Raw genomic sequence first — 20,582 nt, forward strand, 5'->3', positions numbered from 1 at the left:
CATTATGATGTCACAATATGTGGCTGTCAATATGCACGTTTGAAATAAATAGGCAGTGTGATTTTAGCTACAAATCACTAGTTTCCTGTGTAGTCTGAGAATCGTATTTTTATTTAAGCTACTGAACTTTAATAACCCTGTTATTTAAAGGGATAGTTCACACAAAAAGAAATTGTCTGTCAGTAATTACTCACCTTTGAGTCGTAACAAACCCATAATACCTTTAATTTTCTTCTGAACGCAGATTAGGACACACGTTGAAATGCAAGAGCCTTTTGACCCTGCATAGACAGTTACGATTGAACCACTGATGTCACATGGACTAGTTTAATAAGGTCCTTGCTGCTGTACATTTATGGACCTTGAATGTGTCAGTTGCATTGCTGTCTATGGAAGGTCAGAAAGCTCTCAGATTTTATCAAAAAAATCTTAATTTGTGTTATGAAGAAAAACAGCGGTATTATGGGTTCATCTGTCCCTTTAAGGGAAGTGCTTAAATGCTTTAGTTTTTGTTGTACTATGAACTTTACACATTTGTCACAGGGTGTTAAAAGCCAAAAAAAGAGACAGATCTTCTCGTATCCGGCTACCATACTCCTACCCAGCTGACACACCCCTCGCTCCGAGCTGGTTGTCATGGAGACAGAGAATCCAAGGCAATGCAGTGCAGGCTACTTCCTGCTGCAGGGAGCTTGAGTGACATCCGTACAGAAGGACATGGGTGCTTTTAGGTGAACTTGTCACAGATACACGTAAGATACCTGCTAGTTATATCAGCGTTTTGCCGACACGCTTTAGATATTACGATTAATACATTTACAGTGGATCCTACTGTAAACTTTTTTGTAGGATGAATCCGAATTGATTTTGACTAGATTTAAGATGCATTATTTAGCTTTCATTAAATAGCTTATCCACACCGGTGCATAAATATCGCTCTGTGATGAACAGCGGTAACATTGTTTGAAATAAGATCACACACAGGTATAAATGCATTATGAGCAAATAATATTTCCCCCGTTCTAACAGGCCGGGTTTATTAATGACCTTGTTGCTCTGTGACATCGCCACAGTGTCCCCTTTAAAGCAGATTATGTTGCCATGACAACCATGCATCATTCCTCAGGAGTCAGCACTCTACCTTTTGAGCTGAGAGCTCTTTCAATATTTCAATAAGACTTTATCTTATAGTTAAGACCATGAGGTCTTGCGATCACAGGTTAAGCCTATTTTGTCAATATGGCAGCCAAAGTTTTTATGGGATTATAAACACTTCAAGACAATCTTTTTGGGTGCATTTTAGGCCGTTAAATTAATTAATTTGGAGCTGCAGTTCATGGCCTTTAGTGATTTTTAGGGTCTGATTCATTTTAAGGACGGTAAAATGAAGTGGCACAGGCCACAATCCCATTTCCTGATATGAATGAAGTTAACGTACCAGGTGGAAATGAGACTTCAGCTCTTTGTGAGAGCTGCGGTTTGAGCAATTCGCTACCCATTCAATGCCCCAGCTTGATTTCCACAACTGGATTTAATACTCCATCTAAAACATGGTAAGCTCTCTTGTCCTTTAGGGGAAAGAGAGAGAACATTTGCCTTTCATTGCTATCATATTCAAACAGCATATCTCTGGATATCTCCGGTAGCTTCTATGGTTGAACACCTTCAGTACTTGATCTGCTCGCTTGCGGCGTGTGTTTTGGGGAAGCATATTGATGGTGCTAAGCAGGAACTAACAATCTGTGTCACAAAGATATTTTGGTGTCATCCAGGACAACCGCTGTAATCTCTCTAATAGCAGACAAATCAATTTTCAGTCGGAAATTAAAATTTATAGTCTAACAAATATTGTGGTCGAAAGACTTTTTAAGTGAATTTCTTTGACCCCAAAATTAGTAAGAAGTAGTTCACTTAAAACCATGAACGACAATGAAAGAATTTTAAAATATATATTTACCTTTAAAAAAAAGAAAAAAAAGTCTATTTAAAGTCTTTAAGAAGTCTATGTAGCATAAACACTTTTTGAAATAATTACAATGGCTAATTTCTCATTATTCCTTTACATATACTTGTTTTGTTAAATTTGACGCAATTTTCTAACAGATTGCAGAGGGCTATAATGCGATTAGATTCTTATTTCCAGATTAACGTTATTCAAAAAGTGCAACAATGATCGACGACGCGTGCGTGAAGCAACTGAAATCGTTAAGAGAAATCCTAATCGTTAAATTCTTTACGATTCCAATCAGTAATGGACACATAAAATTATTTTTAGTCGCGCGCACAGCCAAGGCCAGCGCGCGCGCACACACACACACACGCACGCACGCACACATTCTTCTCTCTCTTTCGCGCGCTCTGTCTTTCTCTGTGGCACTGTAAACCGTCTCCCTCTCTCTCGCTTTGCCTCTATCACTCTCTCTCTCTCTCTCTCTCTCTCTCTCTCCCTCTCTCACATACCCATTCCTTCAAGATTACCGCTCATGTTTTCCTCTGGTGATTTTCATCCTTCATCTGGCGGTTATGTCTCTCGCTTACGACACGCTATCTCGCCGGCGACCGGGCCCTGCCTTTCTTAACCGGTGTCACAGCTCCTTCTTCGACAGATAAAGCCGGCGGTGAGCTTTTTTTTCAACGGCTACAACTCTCGTCACATCGCGCTCTTCGTCGCAAAAATGATTAATTCCGCTCAGCCGACGCCTGTCAGGATGAAGCATCACTCCGCGCGCGCAGCGGTGGCGATGATGAGGATGATAGGCTGTAATAACGGTCGTTATGCGCGGAATTTTCTCCACAGCGACTGCGTTATCAACGAAAAGACGGTCGTGCTGCAGAAGAAGGATAACGAGGGATTCGGGTTCGTGTTGAGAGGGGCGAAAGGTAGGGAAAAGACGGACCCCTCGTCGTCTCCGCCGCCTCATCATAACTGTTCCTCACTTCATGCTCTGCACCCTCGAGGACCAAACCGTGTCGGTCCTTCATTTCACGCTGTTTCATATCCCCCCTTTTTTATGTACCCCATCACTTAACGTCATTTCTGTTGATTTCAAAGCGCGTCATCGCGCGCGCGCTTGATTCGGTGTGTCTGCGTGGCTTGAGCTGCATGAATTGCGTCCATGTCGGGAACTTTTGAATTAATGCATCTCTTGGCGTAAGCGTGTCCATCACTTAACTGCGAAGCATTTAAGTGGGCTTGTCAAATCTGTGAAGTGTAAACACAGACCCCCACCCACTCCCTGCTCCATGTGCTTGGCTTGTGTTTGACTGCATTAGGGCTCTGCTGGCACTTTGTCTCGAGGGCTTCCTGAGTCTGACAGTCCAGCTGTTTCTTTCTGCGGCTGAAGCGTTTAATTCACTCACGAATCCTTCATCGGAAGGTTTAACTTTAGCCAAGCTTTACTGTGCAATGCATTAACTACTTAATATAGACCCCCAAAAGTCTCCTTCCCATCCACAACTGAAACGTTTCTAGTGCACTACAGATCCCTTGAAGTTGCGAGTGGTGCACCGTGCCTGCTTTCTGCATCAGCTCTTGTGATGCCCCTCGTTCTGTCAAGCTCCAGACCAGTGCTTCTCCCCACACTGTCAGCGGTGACATCCATGCATGCATTTTCTCTGGTTATATAAACGTCCCAACTCCTGCATTCATTTTTGATTTGGTTGGATGGATGCATTGCAGCTTGCATCATGTATCATCAGACCAGATGCTCTTGTTTAGCCACACTCATTATCCATTGTATATCAGGCACTCGTTTTCATAGAAATTGTATTTTTCAATGTAAAAGCATGTTATTTTTAGCATATTTTTGAGTAAAGCCAAGCTTAAACATAGACTAGAGATACTATTAAATATATATGTATATATTATATTTATATGTCATGTATATTTATATGTATGTGTGTATTTTATATATAAATACAAGATAAAAATGTGTGTGTGTATATATATATATATATATATATATATATATATATATATATATATATATATATATATATATATATATATATATATATATATATATATATATATATATGTATATATATATATAAATGTTTTATCTTCATTAAAATTTTGTAGTCCAGAATTAGGTTTAATCTGGGCCCATAAAACTAGCAAACTGTCTTTTGATCTTTACGATCTCTTTCCTTTGGTTCTTTCTTATCTGCCATGGCCTGGATTTTAGCGGATACTCCCATAGAGGAGTTCACTCCGACCCCGGCGTTCCCTGCTTTGCAGTATCTGGAGTCTGTGGATGAGGGAGGGGTGGCATGGAAAGCTGGCTTGAGGACTGGAGACTTCCTAATCGAGGTAAGAACACGATTGAGTTTCCATAAGCTTACGGTTTGTTTTGGAAAGCCTCAGAAGCCATTGCTTGCTGAAGGGATGGAACGGTCCCTGATCAGCTGGAAAGAGTGATGTCCGACCCATGCAGGGGACTTCATCTCGAGCTTGCTGCTGAATCATTCACACGTTAGTGCAAACAGGAGTATGTTTATGCACAGTCTGAGCTTGTGAATATGAGGAAAGGTCATGGTTACATCTTTAATGAGACAGAGGAGCTTAGACACGCAGGAGATGAGCACTCCTGGAAAAAGCTGTGAACGCACAGAGGTTCGTCCTGTGCAGAAACTCAGTTTTCTGATGTCTCGGGAGCTCTTTGGTCTTGGTTGCATTTAAACGGATAACCTTTGCATAGGCAATCTAGCTTATCTTTTTTTAATTCTCACTTTTAATGAATGAGGGTGTAACCTTGACACTCTGAATTCATTTGAAAGTTGAAAATGTCAGGCCGGTAATCACCCATCATAACTCTTTGTAGAAGTTGGGCTTTGAATTTGATAGTTGTCTGAGAGTGATCTTGCATTTATTGGAGGTTGTAAATTTTTAATGCCTCTGAGGTTCCTTGGATCTGTAACCTGTCAAGTCCAAAAAAGGAGCAAAGACAGCTAAGAAGTATTATGATAAGGGCTCACGTTGACCATTTCGGTTTTTAACCGCCTTGTGATTATTAGCAGATTGCACACTTCATTTTGGTTAAAGCAGTGAAATTTTTGTATGGCACTACACATTATCTGCAAAACGACCTGTTTTCATAAGCGATTTTGTCGTTAGCTTGTCTGAACAGTTGGCTTGTTGGTCATAAGCAAACGCAAGACCTCAGTCAGGTTAGGTTTGTCCTCAGAACATGTTCTTGTGATCAAAAATAGCAAGACTGAAGTGTGATAAAATGTCTTGGGGTGTGTACAAATCCTTCATAGTCATTTTCAAAATCATTTGCTTCTCAAAAAACATTTATTATCATTGTCGAAAACAGTGGCGCTGTGTAAAGGAAAAGCTCACGCTAAAAAGTTTCAGAAAATTCTCTCAGGCCATCTAAGATGTAGTTTGTTTCTTCATCAGAACAGATTTAGAGAATTGTATTATTACTTACTCACATGTGGAACCTCTGCAGTGAATGGGAGTCCAAACAGCTCTTAAAAAATAGAAAAATAGACCACACAACATCAGTTAACATCTTGTAAAGTAAAAAGCTGCCTATTAGTAAGAAACAAATTCATCAAGTCATTTTTAAGTTTTTAAGTTGTTTCCGGCTACAGTACAAGTTCTCTATCTGTAATGCCGTTTTTTTAAAAGAAAAAGTTGTCTCATCTGAAACAAAGGAGAAACATGCGCAGATTTACAAGGTAAAACATCTTTAAACAAATATATTGGTGAATTTTGATGTGAGAAGACAACAGGGGATGGACATTTTCACTGGAGGAAGCTTTAATATAAATCTTTTTTTCCTTTTTTTTTTAAGTGACAATTCATAGTTAAATCACTGTAATGGTGAATCTATTTCTTACAAACATGCAGCTTTTTACTTTTTGGTATTAATTAATGTACTGGAGTGGTGTGGATTACTTTGGGAATATTGTGTTTTCAGCTTTTCGGGCTCATTCTGACAGCACCCATTTACTGCAGAGGATCCATTGGTGAGCAAATAATGTAGTGTTAAATTTACTCCTTTAGTGAAGAAAAAGTCAGATCTACATGTTGAATGGTCTGAGGGTGAGTAAATTTACAGCTATTTTAATTTTGGCTGAACTACTCCTTTTTTATGAAAACCATGAAGCATTTTTTTCATAGAGGAACATTATTTGTAAGATGATTTTACTGTCACTTTTAATTACTAGTCAAATGACTAGTAAACCCTCCTGCTCGTTCCTATTATAAATATATAATGATGATGGAGGTTTATCTGCAAAACACCTGTCTCGGCCCCTCAGTTCTGGCTAAACTGACACTTCAGTGATGACTGACCATGACACGAAAAGCATTGGGAACGTTGTCCTCCTTTCTGCATCAGCAAAATAAGTTCATTTGCATGCAAAATTAAAGAGAACACTCACTTTGTGTTAAAGCACAGCGAGCAGATCCAAGATCTCAGCACCGCATGGAAGGGCAGAGAAGGGAAGAAAATGATTGGCTGTCGTGAGCAGTAAAGATTCAATGAATTATTAGCTCCTTACGGTAATCCAAGAGTCTAAATGTAACTAAGCCAGAATGTTTTTATGACAGAGCAGTGGAAGCTGCATTTGGAAGATGTAGGAAGTATAACATATCGTTTTTACAATGCTAATGGCCATTTTCGTATCTAATAGGTAGCTGATGTACTGCAGTGCGACATGTTATATTAATTGAGACACTATGCAAAATATATATACTTTATATAAATTCATTTACCACAGTGCCAGATTATTTCAAACAAACTAGTGAAGGAGAAAGTTTTAGAAAAATAGAAAAGATATATCAGTCACTAGTTACAGGAAGTAATACATATATATACTGTATATATATATATATATATATATATATATATATATATATATATATATATATATATATCTTATAGTACTTTTAACCTAGATTCTTGTACTTTATAAAATATGAAACATAAGTGTATGCAAATGCATTATTGCACTTCAACCACTCTAAGAGATGACTTAGATCAGTCTGGCACAATGTATTCGTATATGTAAAAAAGCATGTATATATGAATTGTGTATATAAATTCATTTATCGTTTCTTGTCCCCAAATACTGTGGAAACAATAAACACGTTTTAATCGCCTAGTCGATGATATTGACCGTCGGTCCCTCAGGAGCCAAGCAAGCTTCACTACCCACATCAGTTTGAGCCGCTGCCGTTTTGCTCTCTCACACTTTGGTGTACGGATGTGTCAGGTCCCAGGGACAATCCAGCCTTCTGGACAAAGCAAGGCGAAGCTCTCAGAGAGAACTTGACCTGGTTTTGCTTTACGTTAATGGCGAAGCGTGCACAAAATTTTGGCAGGGATGTAATTGTCTGTTTCTAAAAACGCATATTTGTTTTATCTTCTGTGAACTGCACCAGAGGTTGAATTGCAGATTCTCACTTCTAGATTTCCTGGAGCTTTCGAGAGTCAATTAATTAATCTTTTTCCCTAAGAAACTCTAAGAAATGGTGTAGCTTATGAAGGGTGTTAGTGATCAACCAGGAAGCTACAAAATAGAATGATGGATTTACTGAAAATACATCTACACCCACTTGCCCTCGGTGTGTGGGCACGAGTATCTCTTTCTCTTTACTCTCATCTGATCGCATTTGTGCATCTTACTTACCTCTCTTTTCAGTACACAAGAAATAATAGTAGGGCTGGCCGATATAAAAAATGGTATTATCTTGAAAAATTCATATTAGTCAATATTGATCATTTTCATGAAAAATGTATTTCAAGTTCAAGATTAGAAAGTGCTATTAAACTAATCAGAGCATGACAAACACTTTACATTGTTTCTTAAAATTTTAGTTGTTTTTTCATTTTCTAAATATATTTTATTTATTAATTTCTTAGTTTCTGCTTTTAGAAATATAATTTCAAATCATGAAGCAGGTTTGTTTTGCCTGACTTTAACACGTCTTCGGCACAGTTTGCAGTGCAGGCTGCAATATTAATAATATAAATTTTCCCTCCTAGATTTGTCTTCTCTATTTGTCAGCAGCTTGAGTCTAAATACAATTGTCTAAATAAATTTAGTATAAGTGCGCAAACAATATGTTTTATTACTCCTTTAATACATTTAATACATGTCTGTATCAATAATATAATAAATTCGACATGGATGCTCATATTTCTGCTATAATAGCGTGGTTCATGGTAAATCCATGGTAAATTATGTGATTTGTATATTGAAAGATTTCAGACTGTATCGTTGCGCAAATTGTTTCTCGTTTATCTGCGCTGTTTCATCCAGCTTTAAACTAGTTTAAATCTGAGTCATTTATGTTCTTTGCTGAATTTAAGCACTTCACACTGGATCTCACAGCACTGTTTGGTGTTACGTGACCGAGACTCATCAGCAAGTAAACGCATCTGCTGCCATTTGAACTTTGAGCTGAGTGGATAAACGGTCCGCGTGGCTCGGTTAAAATAAGTAGCGCTGTTTCCTTCTGCTTTTGACACAAAAACGTTGTATCGAACGTTTGTTGGACTGCAGATACCGTTTAACCCAGGAAAAATTTTTGCATCAATTATTGTTACATTAAAATTGCCCAGCCCTATAGTGTATCAATTCCATAACATAATCAGTGTTTTCTGACCTATAATGCATTTACAGGGTTCACTTCAACTTCTTTGAAAAAAAAAAACTGCATGCTGTTTAAAAATATAATTGTATAGCCATATTTGAGTGAACATTTTTGGTAATTATATCAGGCTATTTCATGAATTTAGGATGTACATTGCATAACATCTGAGCTGACACAAAAAGCATCTGCTGCTTTAAAACTATTTCAGTGGTTTAAACAAGCTGCAGCACTGAAGTATTTTTGGTCCTTGCAAATATCTTGCACTGTCACGAACGTCATGAAAATATGTAATTGTGGTTATGTAGCTCAAAAGATTGCTAACGTTGAATGTGATGGCTGCTTGATGTGTTTGTTGATGGTTGGGCATCTCTCCTCGTCTGTAATGCTTTCTCTCCAGAATGTTCTGTGTGCACAGAGAGAACCAGCAGGGAGGAAGTCTGTGGACTGTAGGAGATGCCTGCGAGCGTCCTCATGGCCTGATAACCGTACAACCTGTCACCAAAACCTGCTCCTCACGCACTGCGAACCAAGTATAGCACAGTACATAGCGTTTACTCTGTCACACTAAATGTAAAAGTTACCAGCCGGAATGTTGCGCGATTTCCATTTTTAAGCATAGCAGAATAGCTCTTCCTATTTTTAATATTTCCAGAATAACGGAATCCAGTCATGTTACTGACCTTCCTCATGTGTGTATGTGATGGTCCAGGTCTCATGTTGTAACACAGAGCAACGGTCGCCTAGCAACGGCACCAGCATTGTGTCTGAGCGCAGTGATGAAAGCGAGGTAGCGGTTTGAGGTTTTTTTTTTCTTCGTTGGAGTGCAGCACTGGGCCGCATGTAAACATTTCTTTTCCTGTTTGTATTGATAAAAATACACCTCCATAATGGATTCCAATACCTGAGTGCTTGGATTTCAGGGGCGGATGACTCTATTACGTGGTTGAAATTAGCTCTCATGGTTGTTTAGGCATGCATGTAACTGCAATATGCTATATGATGGTTTCCTCCTGAGAGGCTGGCTTTCTCCATTTCAGTTCTCTAAGCCTGGTTTAAGGGTTTCTACACTGTGAAATGATAAACTAGCACATTTGGCTCGTTGCTGCTCACAGGACTGATTTCTAATGACAATGCAGTTGTTTCTTAAGCAAAGCAGTGGTAGTTTCAGTTATGCAATGGGATGGTAATACCGTGGAAATCAGTACTGTTATTCATTCAGAATAAATTATGTCAAATATTTGTAATTTTAATATTCATTTGTCAATTTGTATTTTTGCCTTTATTGTCATAGGATAGTGTAGATGAGACTTTAATTGAGAGGGTAGGCTGGGAAAGTTCTGTAGCTGTTATTCAAACTCAGGACACCCTCAGCACAACAGCAAAAAAGTCATTTTTCAACAGTAAAAATTATTTTTAAAACCAAAGAATTTTATTGCAATTTGCATTATTCGATTTAAGAAATACAGTGCCATTAACATCATTATGGTGTCCAAAAATATGGCATTTGGTAAAACTGACATTTTGTTCTTTAAGGCTTGCACTAGGGATATTAAAAAAGCTTAAATGCATCAAGCATCCATCTACTTCATGTGTTTTATGCAGTGCAACTCAGTTATATATCCCTCAGTTATTTTTAGCATTTTTACATTTTAAATAATGGTGTTTCACAATTTAATACAAGCTGTATACATTTTTTTAGCCATTGACCAGAAATGCTGTTTAGACATCCACTTTATCTTTAATGGAAATTCTATAGTCTCAGTGAGTCTTTAACACTATCAAGTGTTTAATCTCCTCTATAGAGGACTTGACCACAGAGGTCTTATCATATAACCTTTTTTAAGTACAGGCCAGGCCAAGCCGATAGCTGTGCTGCTATCGTAGAGCAATGAAGACAGGAAAATGGATGAGGCTTAAGTGTGTGTGAGTGTGTGTGTGTGTGTGTGTGTGTGTGTGAGTGAGTGTGAAGAGTACAGATCCCTTGTACTCTTCATAATTATCCCCACTCAAGACAAAAGAGCGCCCTCCTTTCCGGAAAGTATCAGGAAGAGGGAGATTTCATTTGAAGGGATAGAGTTTTATCTGAGCTGGATGATTGCCCTCTGACAACCTTCTGTAAATCTCTAAATCAGGCCAGAGGTGCTGTGATTGCAAGCTCTCTAGGCCGCATTAGAGAGTGTGATGTTGATGTTGGGTCATGTTTGGTAATGATAGTGGATTTGACTTGGGGGATTAAGAGATGGGAGTCATGTGAAATCGTTGAGTTGTATGTTTTTTTAAGGATGTGTGACTTTTTTTTTTTTTTTTTAATTATCAGCATGGGCCTGGTTAGGCCGATTTTTGGAGCACATAATGCCATGGATTATTTTTTTCCAATCCAAACAGTAGGCCTATATTTATTTATTTATTTATTTATTTTTATGCCAGCTTACAAAAGTATTAAACAGTTATGCATATCAGCTGTACAGACGCCTGATCTGATGCCTTTTTCTGATGCATGTAACATTTTATATCAGAGATTTTTTTAATGAAAAAATGTGTGTACAAATATGTGTGTGTATATATATATATATATATATATATATATATATATATATATATATATATATATATATATGGTAACTCTTTACAACATTATTAACATTGTTACAGTATTTATTAAATTTTGTTAACGATAGTTTATAAAAATACATTCATTGGTAGTTCATGTTATCTCACAGTGCATCAATTATTGTTAACAAAAACAATAATGCATTAGTAAATGCTGAAATTAGATTTCTAAGATTAATAAACGCTGTAAATGTATTGTTCAGACTTAGTTCATGATAACTGCTGTTAACCTCATTGTAAATTGTTACCATATATATATATATATATATGTATATATAAACACACACACACACATATATAAAAGACAGGATCATGTGTATATGTTAATCATGTATTATTCTGTTTTTGTTTCGCATGCTTTAATTTCAAATTTAAATGTAATTTTTCACTCATAAAACACAAACAATCTCAAATTTCCTCATGTTTTTGGATTACTGAATTATGATAATAGACACATAACAGAGCTGCATGATACACACATGTTTGCACCCCTTTATTATTATTATTATTATTATTATATATTTTTTATACAGCAGACAGGAAAGTAGGCAAAACGGGGGTTTTGGATTGGGTTGTAACACATGTCAAGCTCAAACCCAGGTCCCTTTAGCCTAACTTTGGGCCGAATTGCATTATTTCAAAGCTTCAAAAAACCTCATAAATATGTTTGCCAGGTATAATATATAACATTAGATGTTTTTTGTGCTGGTGTGTAAATGAGTGGTTCCTGTTTTTTATGATCTAAATAAAATAGTAAAAGTCTTCCCTTGTCCGTGCTTCCTCACTGTGCTGTTACTACTAGTTAGTGTCTTAAGTCTATGTGGAGATACCTGGAGGGGGTCTCCTAGTTCACAGAGTGGCATTATGTAACCACAAGGGTGAACATGGATAGACTGTTACATAATCACTTAGTGAGCAAGTATATATATGAGTGTGTGTGTGCGTGTGCAGTACACATCTTTATTCTTCTGGAAGTGACCAGATGTGACACAAAATCATCCTTTATGAAATATGGAGGTCCCTGTAGATTCTCTGTCACACAGACACACACTCTCAAGTTGGATGAACAGCACGTGAACACACACACACACACACACACACAGAGACAATCTCTAAGGTCCTTGAATAGAACAGCAAGCATAAATTGTGTGATGCATCTGGGGACAGCAGAGAAGCAATGAAATTCATTTGGTTTATGAGTTGTTGTTTTTTTGTTTTTTATACGTGTGTATTGAGACAATGTGACCAGAACGACCCTGAGCAGAACTGATATGATTAGCCAAATGGAAGGCTTATCGTTTTATGGTTTATTTCCTGTGCTGACTCTGGGTGCAGAGGATAACCGCCTGCTAATTTCATCAGATTTTAATCAAGTGTGGGCTGCTCACCACATGTCACACACATCCCTCCGTCAAGATCTGTGTGTGCGTGTTGCTTATTTATGTCTGTTATTGTGCTGTGAATTCACAAACGGTTATAATCAATGATAATTTTACAATTGAAAATCGCTGTTTATATGTGTATGTATAAACAACCTCCTAAAAAATTTGCATTCAAAGCTGTCTTTAACCTGATTTCAGTTTTGTGACACACAGAGACTCAAACCTACGTGGTTAACTCTTAATGGAATAGTTAACACGAAAATGTATGTAACTCCATGTAATGCAAAATGGATATTTTAAAGAACATCCACACATACGTTCCTTCAAAAGCATAATCCTATATAGAATAAAATTATTATATATATAACCATGACTAATATAAACAATTAAGTTTACAAATGAATGTCTACTATTTCTCTGCTCCTTTTAATTGGCAAAATTATCTGTGGTGACACTCAGTTCACTCAGCTCCTTCAGCAATTTGGACATTTCAAAGTGTTTATCCATCTGTTAACAATATTCCAGTTTTATGTATATTTATCTCACTCCACCTGTTGTGTTAAAAACAAGCATGCTTATGATACTTAACCAAATTGATCTAAAAGGTTACAGCTGATAATGATTCATTACTCTTTTTTTATGTTAAGTGTTTTTTTTACAAATTGTGTTACTCTGTTTGCAAACTCACTCTGATTTGTCAGTATAATAATATGGTTTAAAACACGTCATTATATGGATTATATATGCATTATATGCATCAGCTTATTATTATTTATTTGTTTTTAAAGATAGCTCCTCTTTTTTCACCTGCTCAGATGAACCATTTTCAAAATTTCTACTTTTGTTTTCAACAGAAAAAAAATCAGGTTTGGATCTTTACAAAAAATAAAAGTTCTTGTTTCCCATGCATACTCCTTGAAAGCATATAACATTAATATAACCTTTTTTTTAAAAGCGCACAAGATTCTTTGTAGTGGAGGAAAATTCTGTAGATGATTAAAATGTATTTTACTGTTAGAAAAAAAATATTCTTTTTATCACGCCTTTTGTGCCATTACTGCAAACATTTTGGAACCTTTATTTTAATGGTGTACAGGAGGGTGAATAAATGATAACAGAATTTGCATTATTTATTCACCTTGACGTTACTCTCAACCTGTACACCACAGGCTGTCAAGGACAAAAACACTATAAAAGTATCATTAAAGTAGTCCACGTGATCAGAGATGGACTCATTTTTGTTAGCCTGTTGTAAGGTCACTGCTAACAAACCTGCAAGATGTTTCTTCAAAATGATTCTTTTGTATCTTAAGGAAAAATGAGCCCATATTTTTGGAACAGCATGAGGGTGAGTAAGAATGACCGATTATTCCATGTCCTGATATCTAAAACAACACAAAATCAGGTTCCTGTGCTGATGGCTCAGCTTAGTTGGATTTGGCTCGGTTCCAGCATAATGAGATTATCAAGATGAAGTGGCCATGCTGAGATTGTGCTGTTTTGTGAGCTTTATCTACATCTGGTCCCAGCACTTCCTAAATGAGCCCAAATCTCATTACCAGTGTGTGACATGCCGAGAGACTGGAGGTCAGTGAGAATGCTGGGAAATTTGCGCCCACCCCCTTCCTCCAGCACTCACCAAAAACTAGAGCACTGCAAAAAAATCTGCACTGCCATGAGTTGCGATTACAGCTCATGATTCACAGAGCTTTCTCTCTCTCTCTCCTTCTCAATCTCTCTAAATTTACATCATCTGTCATAAGGTCAAGCTGGAAGATGTAATGCAGTGTTATTTTGTCTTCTGGAATGCGCAGTATAAAAAAACCACGATAGGGAGAGCTGTAGAAAAGATAGCGGTGGATTGGCGTTAAAGGCTGTCGCCTTTTTTTTTAACTGACCTGGCTTTCCATGTGGGCCTTTCACTCCCAATCCCACATTGATTACGCTTTGCTTCTTAACTTCAGCTAATTTTATTTAATCGGAACAAATGGCAATCTCTCTCTCATACAATCACATACGTAGTCCCTTGCTCTCATCACACTCGCAGCATTTATGAATCACACAAACACACACGAAGGAAATAAAAGGAGCAGCTCAGCTCTCTTCGTCATGAAGACGACTTCGGCTCCTCGGCTGTTTCCTAGGTTACCCAAGCTTATTCACGTAACCTTTTCTTCAGTAAAAGGCATACTCTAAAATCTCTCCAAACCTGTCTCTCTCATTTTCTCTCTGCTGATCTGTTTTCGTAGTGCCAGTGTTTCTCATTTTGCTTGAAAAATGCTACAGGAGCAGGGGTGTCTGCAATTTGCCTGCAGTGCCTTTTATTTGACGATTTGTATTAAAGAATATCAACATCTTTTCGTAGTTATTAGCTCTGCTTGCTAAGGCGGCTATCTTTATTACGGTTGCTTGTAATTTAGGTTGAGTTTGATAGGCATTGACAATTGTGATTGTCAAACTGTTTACGTGAAATACTGATTTTTGACTCTAGCAACCACCCAGAACACCCTAGCAACCATACAGAACACCATAGCTATGACTTTGCATCCACCCACAATATCCTTGTGGTCAGTTTTCTTCAGAAAATTAAAAATGTTTGATGTGAGCTGGTAACTGTCAAAAATAATTTTTTTAAACCTCTTCAAATAGTTGTGGGAGTTTGTTTTCCACTTTCATGCAGCAAGTAAAAAATGTTGAATGCAGATTGTTTCTCCCTCAGAGTATGTTTTTTTTTTTAGCCTGGTTGGAGTCATTGGACTTTACACGTTAGTTGAAGGGAGATGATGAAAAAATATCTGGTGATGAATGTCACACATATATCAGAGGTTATCACCACTCGCAAATCGTTTCTGCTGTAGCTGAATTAGATTTAGTTCACCAGTAACGGCTCAGTGGCAGATTGAATGTCCCGCTTAAACATTTAAACCCCATTTTGATTTACTGCCCTCTGATGTCTTTACAGTGACAGCTCTCACTAGGATAGTGGCTGTTTAAGTGTATAAGAATAAAATTTATAAGGTAATGGGTCAATTAAAAACATACTGTGGATAAAAGAATTGTTTTGTGTTGGTTTAAGTAGGGAAATAAAAGAGGTAGTGATAGCTGGGCTTAAACAAATATAGTGGGGTTAGCTTTAAATTTGGTATTGATGCTCGTGGTATTGCCAGAGACCATTACGAACCTGCAAAGGTTTATAACCTCTCGTGTAGCTGAATGCTCAAAATCAATTTACTCCACTGTTAAAGCACTATGAATTCAAAATCTAGGTTTTGTGGGCTTTTTAGTTTGTGGCTGGTAGCTATGATGCCATATATATGAAAAATATTAATATTTCTGTAAAAAAAAGTGAACCAAATAGAAAATTTAAAATAAAATTTCTTTGAAATAAAAGAGTAAAGGTATTTACTTTCACTTTTGATTCATTTAAATTGTGTATATTTGACATGTAGTAAATATGAAGCATGCTTTGAACTTACAATTCTGAACATAGATGTGGTTTGGCTTTGTGACTTAAACACAATGCTTTTTTAATTAAACAAATTAGATGTCCAGCCATATCAACACAAACACACACACAAATATACATCAAACCACGTCATTGTTTTTAAACAGCAAACAGCAGGAAATGAATTATGCACATCACTGCCAAGTGCATTTGACAAATTTTTGCTGTCTGAAACAAGCTAAATTGTTCCTCTTCTTTTTTAGGTGAACCAGGACAATGTCGTCAAAGTGGGCCACAAACAAGTGGTCAACATGATTCGTCACGGCGGCAACCACTTAATTATCAAAGTGGTAACAGTCAGTCGAAATCTTGACCCTGATGACACGGCTCGAAAGAAAGGTAAACGTCTTGATTTATTTAGGATTTGATTTCGTGGGCTATGAAAGAACATGTTAATCGTGGGTTTGAAAATGAAGAAAACAAACCTCCTTTCATGTAATTCTAACCATTGCTTTTCCATAATGCTAACAGTAATAGATTTTGATTTTACTAACAATACTAATTTTGTGTTTTTAAGTTCTTCTCTCTCATTTATTATTCAAAATGAGAATCATCAGACCTCGGCATGAGTTAATGTTGTATATAATGCCTCCCCATGGGGATGCTACAGCCTATGGCTAAGCATCTACTGTATCTGCTGTATGTTTTTTTGTTTTTTTTTGGTTTGTTGCTATAGCGCCACCGCCACCACGGAGGGCTCCCTCCACAGCCTTGTCCATGCGTTCAAAATCTATGACCTCAGAGCTAGAAGACCTAGGTAAGCACAGTCATGACAAGCAGAAACATCTCATCCAGTGTCTGGTATTACTTGATACATTTTTCCAAAATAAAGGACCGTTCTCACTGGTTGTGTTCTTGCATTTTTTGTCTCTGCGGTTATTGCTTTGCATTACGGTGTGTGAGTTGAATTTTTTTTGTAAAGATCAAAATTTTAAAAAAGTAGTTTATTAATTGTATTTAGTTCTAAATGCAAAAACATGTGTTGTGTGAACGGCCCCTAAAGTGCATTTTTAACCTGTGACACTTTTTGTTGTTATTCTGCAGCCACCGTTCATTATGAAATGAACTTTGATGTTGTTTTGTTTTCCTGCATGCTGACCTAAAAGTGGATAAAGGTACGATACAGTTATTTATAAAATGCTGTTTTTATGAAACGTATGTGCAAAATGTAATGTTGTGTTTCCCCTGGCATGCATGTTATTTTTTTTATGTACGTATTTTTAAGATGGAGATTTGTGATTATATGGCCCTTTTGTGTCTTAATTATTGTGTAGCCCCCCCCCAAAAAAAAGTACTACCTTCACATTCACTATTAAATCATGACGCGTTTCATCTGAGCGGATTCTTGTCGGATTGAGAAAGATTTATTCGGCTAAATCTAGGGTTTGATGGGTCATGCTGATTTAATTAAGACAAATTAAACTATGGCACAAAGGGTAAGCAATATTAAACGCATATTAAATTCTTGTTTATATTGTGTAATAAATTATTGTCTTTTTTGTTGTATTAGATACTAACCTACTTGTCTTGTGTAGTGTTGGAAAGTCAACTGCATGAATTTGTTGTTCCTTACCATCTAAAATGGCATTACATTATGCACAGGTCAATGCCATGTGGAGGAATACAGTGTATTCCAAACGTTGGTTCTCCTCGTCGTGTTTTCTGGAAATTATCTTTGAATTTGAATACTTGAATAAAGCTGAATTGTTTTTTTATGTTAAAGCCACTTTGAGGAAAAAGAAGGGTGAGTTTTCCCTAAGCACTCTTTAAATATTTGTCACCTCAGCTTAGCAACAGTAGTGATTACTTGTCTCACACTATTTAACATTTTTGATATGATTCAGTAAAAGAAATGTGCATATAATTTGTATTCTCTCCAATAATCAAAATTTACCAGTTGAATGGAAGACTGCTTACTGTGAAAACAGACCAAATGTGTTTACACTGCAAAATGCTCTATAAGCCTTTAGCTTCACTTATTGACCCCCTAGATCTTCAAAAGTGCTATGTAAGAATATATTATTCAACAGCCTGCCCTCTATTATAAAAAGGATACGCTTGAGAAAACAAGAGGCATGAATTTCCCATGCTGAAAACCTGGCTTCAGATACAAGTCCTTGTACTTACTGATATTATACATCCATTTCACTCCTCAGAGAGAAGATAAAATCCTAAAGCTGGACATAATTTCTTCCTTTAAAGAACTATATTGTAACTATTATCATAGGAGGGACCACTCCAGCTTTGAATCACTCTGAAACAAGTCGTTGCCATGGAAATAATGCTGCATATGTTTAATATAGAAACATTCCACCTGCAAAATGTAATGCCATATTTCAGTGTAAAGCTATTGCCACTGTTAGCATTGACCAGGAATATGACGATGTGTGACTGTTGCACAGATATGATACGACATCTTTTAGACTGCTGAATGGACTCCTTTGTCTTCTTGAAGGAGATATTTTCTGAACCGTTGTAAGCATTAGTTCTATGTTTACATAATGTGGCTGGCTGCATAGTACTCCTGCTGTGTCCTTAAAACAGCTTTGTACATACTGTGTTCATTAAAGAGAGTCATTTTAAATCCATATTTAGGTATTGTAAAGAAGACCCTGATTATAAAACAGATGCATACTCCTTCTGCAGTCTTAGATAGGCTTTCGGTTTTGAATATAAACTAGCCTCCTGAATGGACAATTTTGGCAGTATATTTTCTTTTTATATTCGGTTTTGCCTCAGGGGTATGATGGGATTTTATATTTAAAGCCTGAGTTTATATATCCTTGTAATGCTGAATGAAAAAGTGTAACTGGTGGCCCCCTTTAGTCCTGACATTAACATGCGTTTCCAGATCATATTTGGATGATCGGCACTTGACCACATAAATATATTGTGATTGAATCGCTGAAACCAAGTACTGAGGTGGCCAGAGATCAATTCTAACCGCTTTCAGTAAAGGTATAAATGATCATGCACATTTTACTGTCTGCATAAAAATGCATAATTAAGGTAGCACTACAATTATTATGCAACACAACGAATACTGATTGTGCACTTTAAACTTTAACTTTAAAATGAATATTTTTTATTGTTGAAATGTAAGTAAGGAAGGAAAGTTTGATTGCAAAACAAGTATAAAGTATAATTCAAGTATGAAGTCCAGTTGAAGAATATAGAGATATGAATCACATTTTAATGCCAGATGTTTAGGGGGTTTTGTGTGTGTGTGTGTGTGTGTGTGTATGTGTGCTTGTGTAACTTATCAGATTTAGTCTTAATGACTTTTATGCTAGGAAAATCAGACTCTGAATTTCCCTTTCCTCCATTTCTGTATAGATGATCAGCTTTCAGATAATGAGGGTCTGAAGAAGAGGATTGTATTTCAAGTCACACTAAGTAATCATCCCATGCATGGGAGCTGTCTAAAAAAATGCTAGCATGTTGCGCAGTGGCCGTTGAAAGAAGTGCTAAGATTTCTCCAACGGAACCAGGAAGCGCTTGCACGGCTTTGACCTTGACCATTGTTGTTGTACCTATTTCTGTCGCCTCTCTTGCTCGGTTTGGATCCTTGCTCTGAGGATACTGTTAGAGGAAATTAGCAATATTTGATACTGAGCTTTTTGTAAATATAGCTTCCTGCTTTCTAATTTGAGATGCTGTTGTCTTACAGATAAAGTGGATGAGGTCGTGCCCCCCCAGAAACCCATGTGGGACAGCTCAAATGCAGAAGTGAGGGTGGCAACAGTCAAACCACGTCCAACTAGCAAGTGTTTTGCTGTCAGCCCTGAATTGAATGTAAGCATGCCTTGTCTCATGCCCTCTGGTCTCCAGTGGCATTGTAGAAAATTGTTTTATAGCCTAACTGCAATAATCGCTTTTCGCAAGTCTGGTACAACCATTGCCCGTGCATGCAGTATTGGTTTTTGATGCTTAAATTAGAGGGAAGTTATGCACAGGCTTGTGAGTATGCTTCACTGCTTGAGATTATTTTTATTTCTTCATCTCAGTCTCTTTTTATGAAATCATTTCAACAAATTACGTGATGCCTGGTTTGAATGGACAATCTGCAAAAGTGCTGCAGTCTACTTGTTCTTATTATCATGTCAGCCTTATTCTGTCTTTTGCAGTCTCTCTGCAATAGTCAGGATACAGCAGTAGACTCGCCACAACAGCCAGGGAGTCCTAGAGGCCCCTTCCTGGGTTTACCAAAGGGAACCATTAGGCGGCAAACATCTATAGGTGTGTGTTTCATCTTCATACTGTATTTTATTTTGATAAATTGCACACAAAGGTTTTTCAGTTCTTTGTAAAATTATACAAATACTTGGTTTACTTACACTCTGTGGTCAGCCTATTTAGGCTGGAGTTTTTTTTTACTGATGTGACACATTTGCAAGATATATCATTTGCTTTGTGTCAACATATTTATTGTTTCCGGATGGTGATTGCACCCCCAGGCTTGCTGATTTGC

General features: G+C 37.1%; 1 protein-coding gene across 6 annotated transcripts in view; it reads left to right on the plus strand.

Annotated features, from left to right (window-relative positions):
• Positions 1–20,582, plus strand: part of shank2b (SH3 and multiple ankyrin repeat domains 2b) — an 83,752-nt gene that overhangs the window by 54,904 nt on the left and 8,266 nt on the right. For 2 of the 6 annotated variants that reach the window (XM_043227634.1, XM_043227638.1), the window contains 9 exons: positions 2,798–2,880; positions 4,188–4,312; positions 16,315–16,450; positions 16,788–16,868; positions 17,218–17,226; positions 17,835–17,855; positions 19,448–19,507; positions 19,782–19,906; positions 20,239–20,350. In XM_043227634.1, coding sequence (XP_043083569.1) covers positions 2,798–2,880; positions 4,188–4,312; positions 16,315–16,450; positions 16,788–16,868; positions 17,218–17,226; positions 17,835–17,855; positions 19,448–19,507; positions 19,782–19,906; positions 20,239–20,350 — 752 coding nt within the window. The remainder of the gene's footprint in view (positions 1–2,797; positions 2,881–4,187; positions 4,313–16,314; positions 16,451–16,787; positions 16,869–17,217; positions 17,227–17,834; positions 17,856–19,447; positions 19,508–19,781; positions 19,907–20,238; positions 20,351–20,582) is intronic. The other 4 variants (XM_043227635.1, XM_043227639.1, XM_043227636.1 and 1 more) reach the window with 3 other exon arrangements.

Source organism: Puntigrus tetrazona, chromosome 25, assembly GCF_018831695.1.
Source record: "Puntigrus tetrazona isolate hp1 chromosome 25, ASM1883169v1, whole genome shotgun sequence".
Lineage (NCBI taxonomy): Eukaryota > Metazoa > Chordata > Actinopteri > Cypriniformes > Cyprinidae > Puntigrus > Puntigrus tetrazona.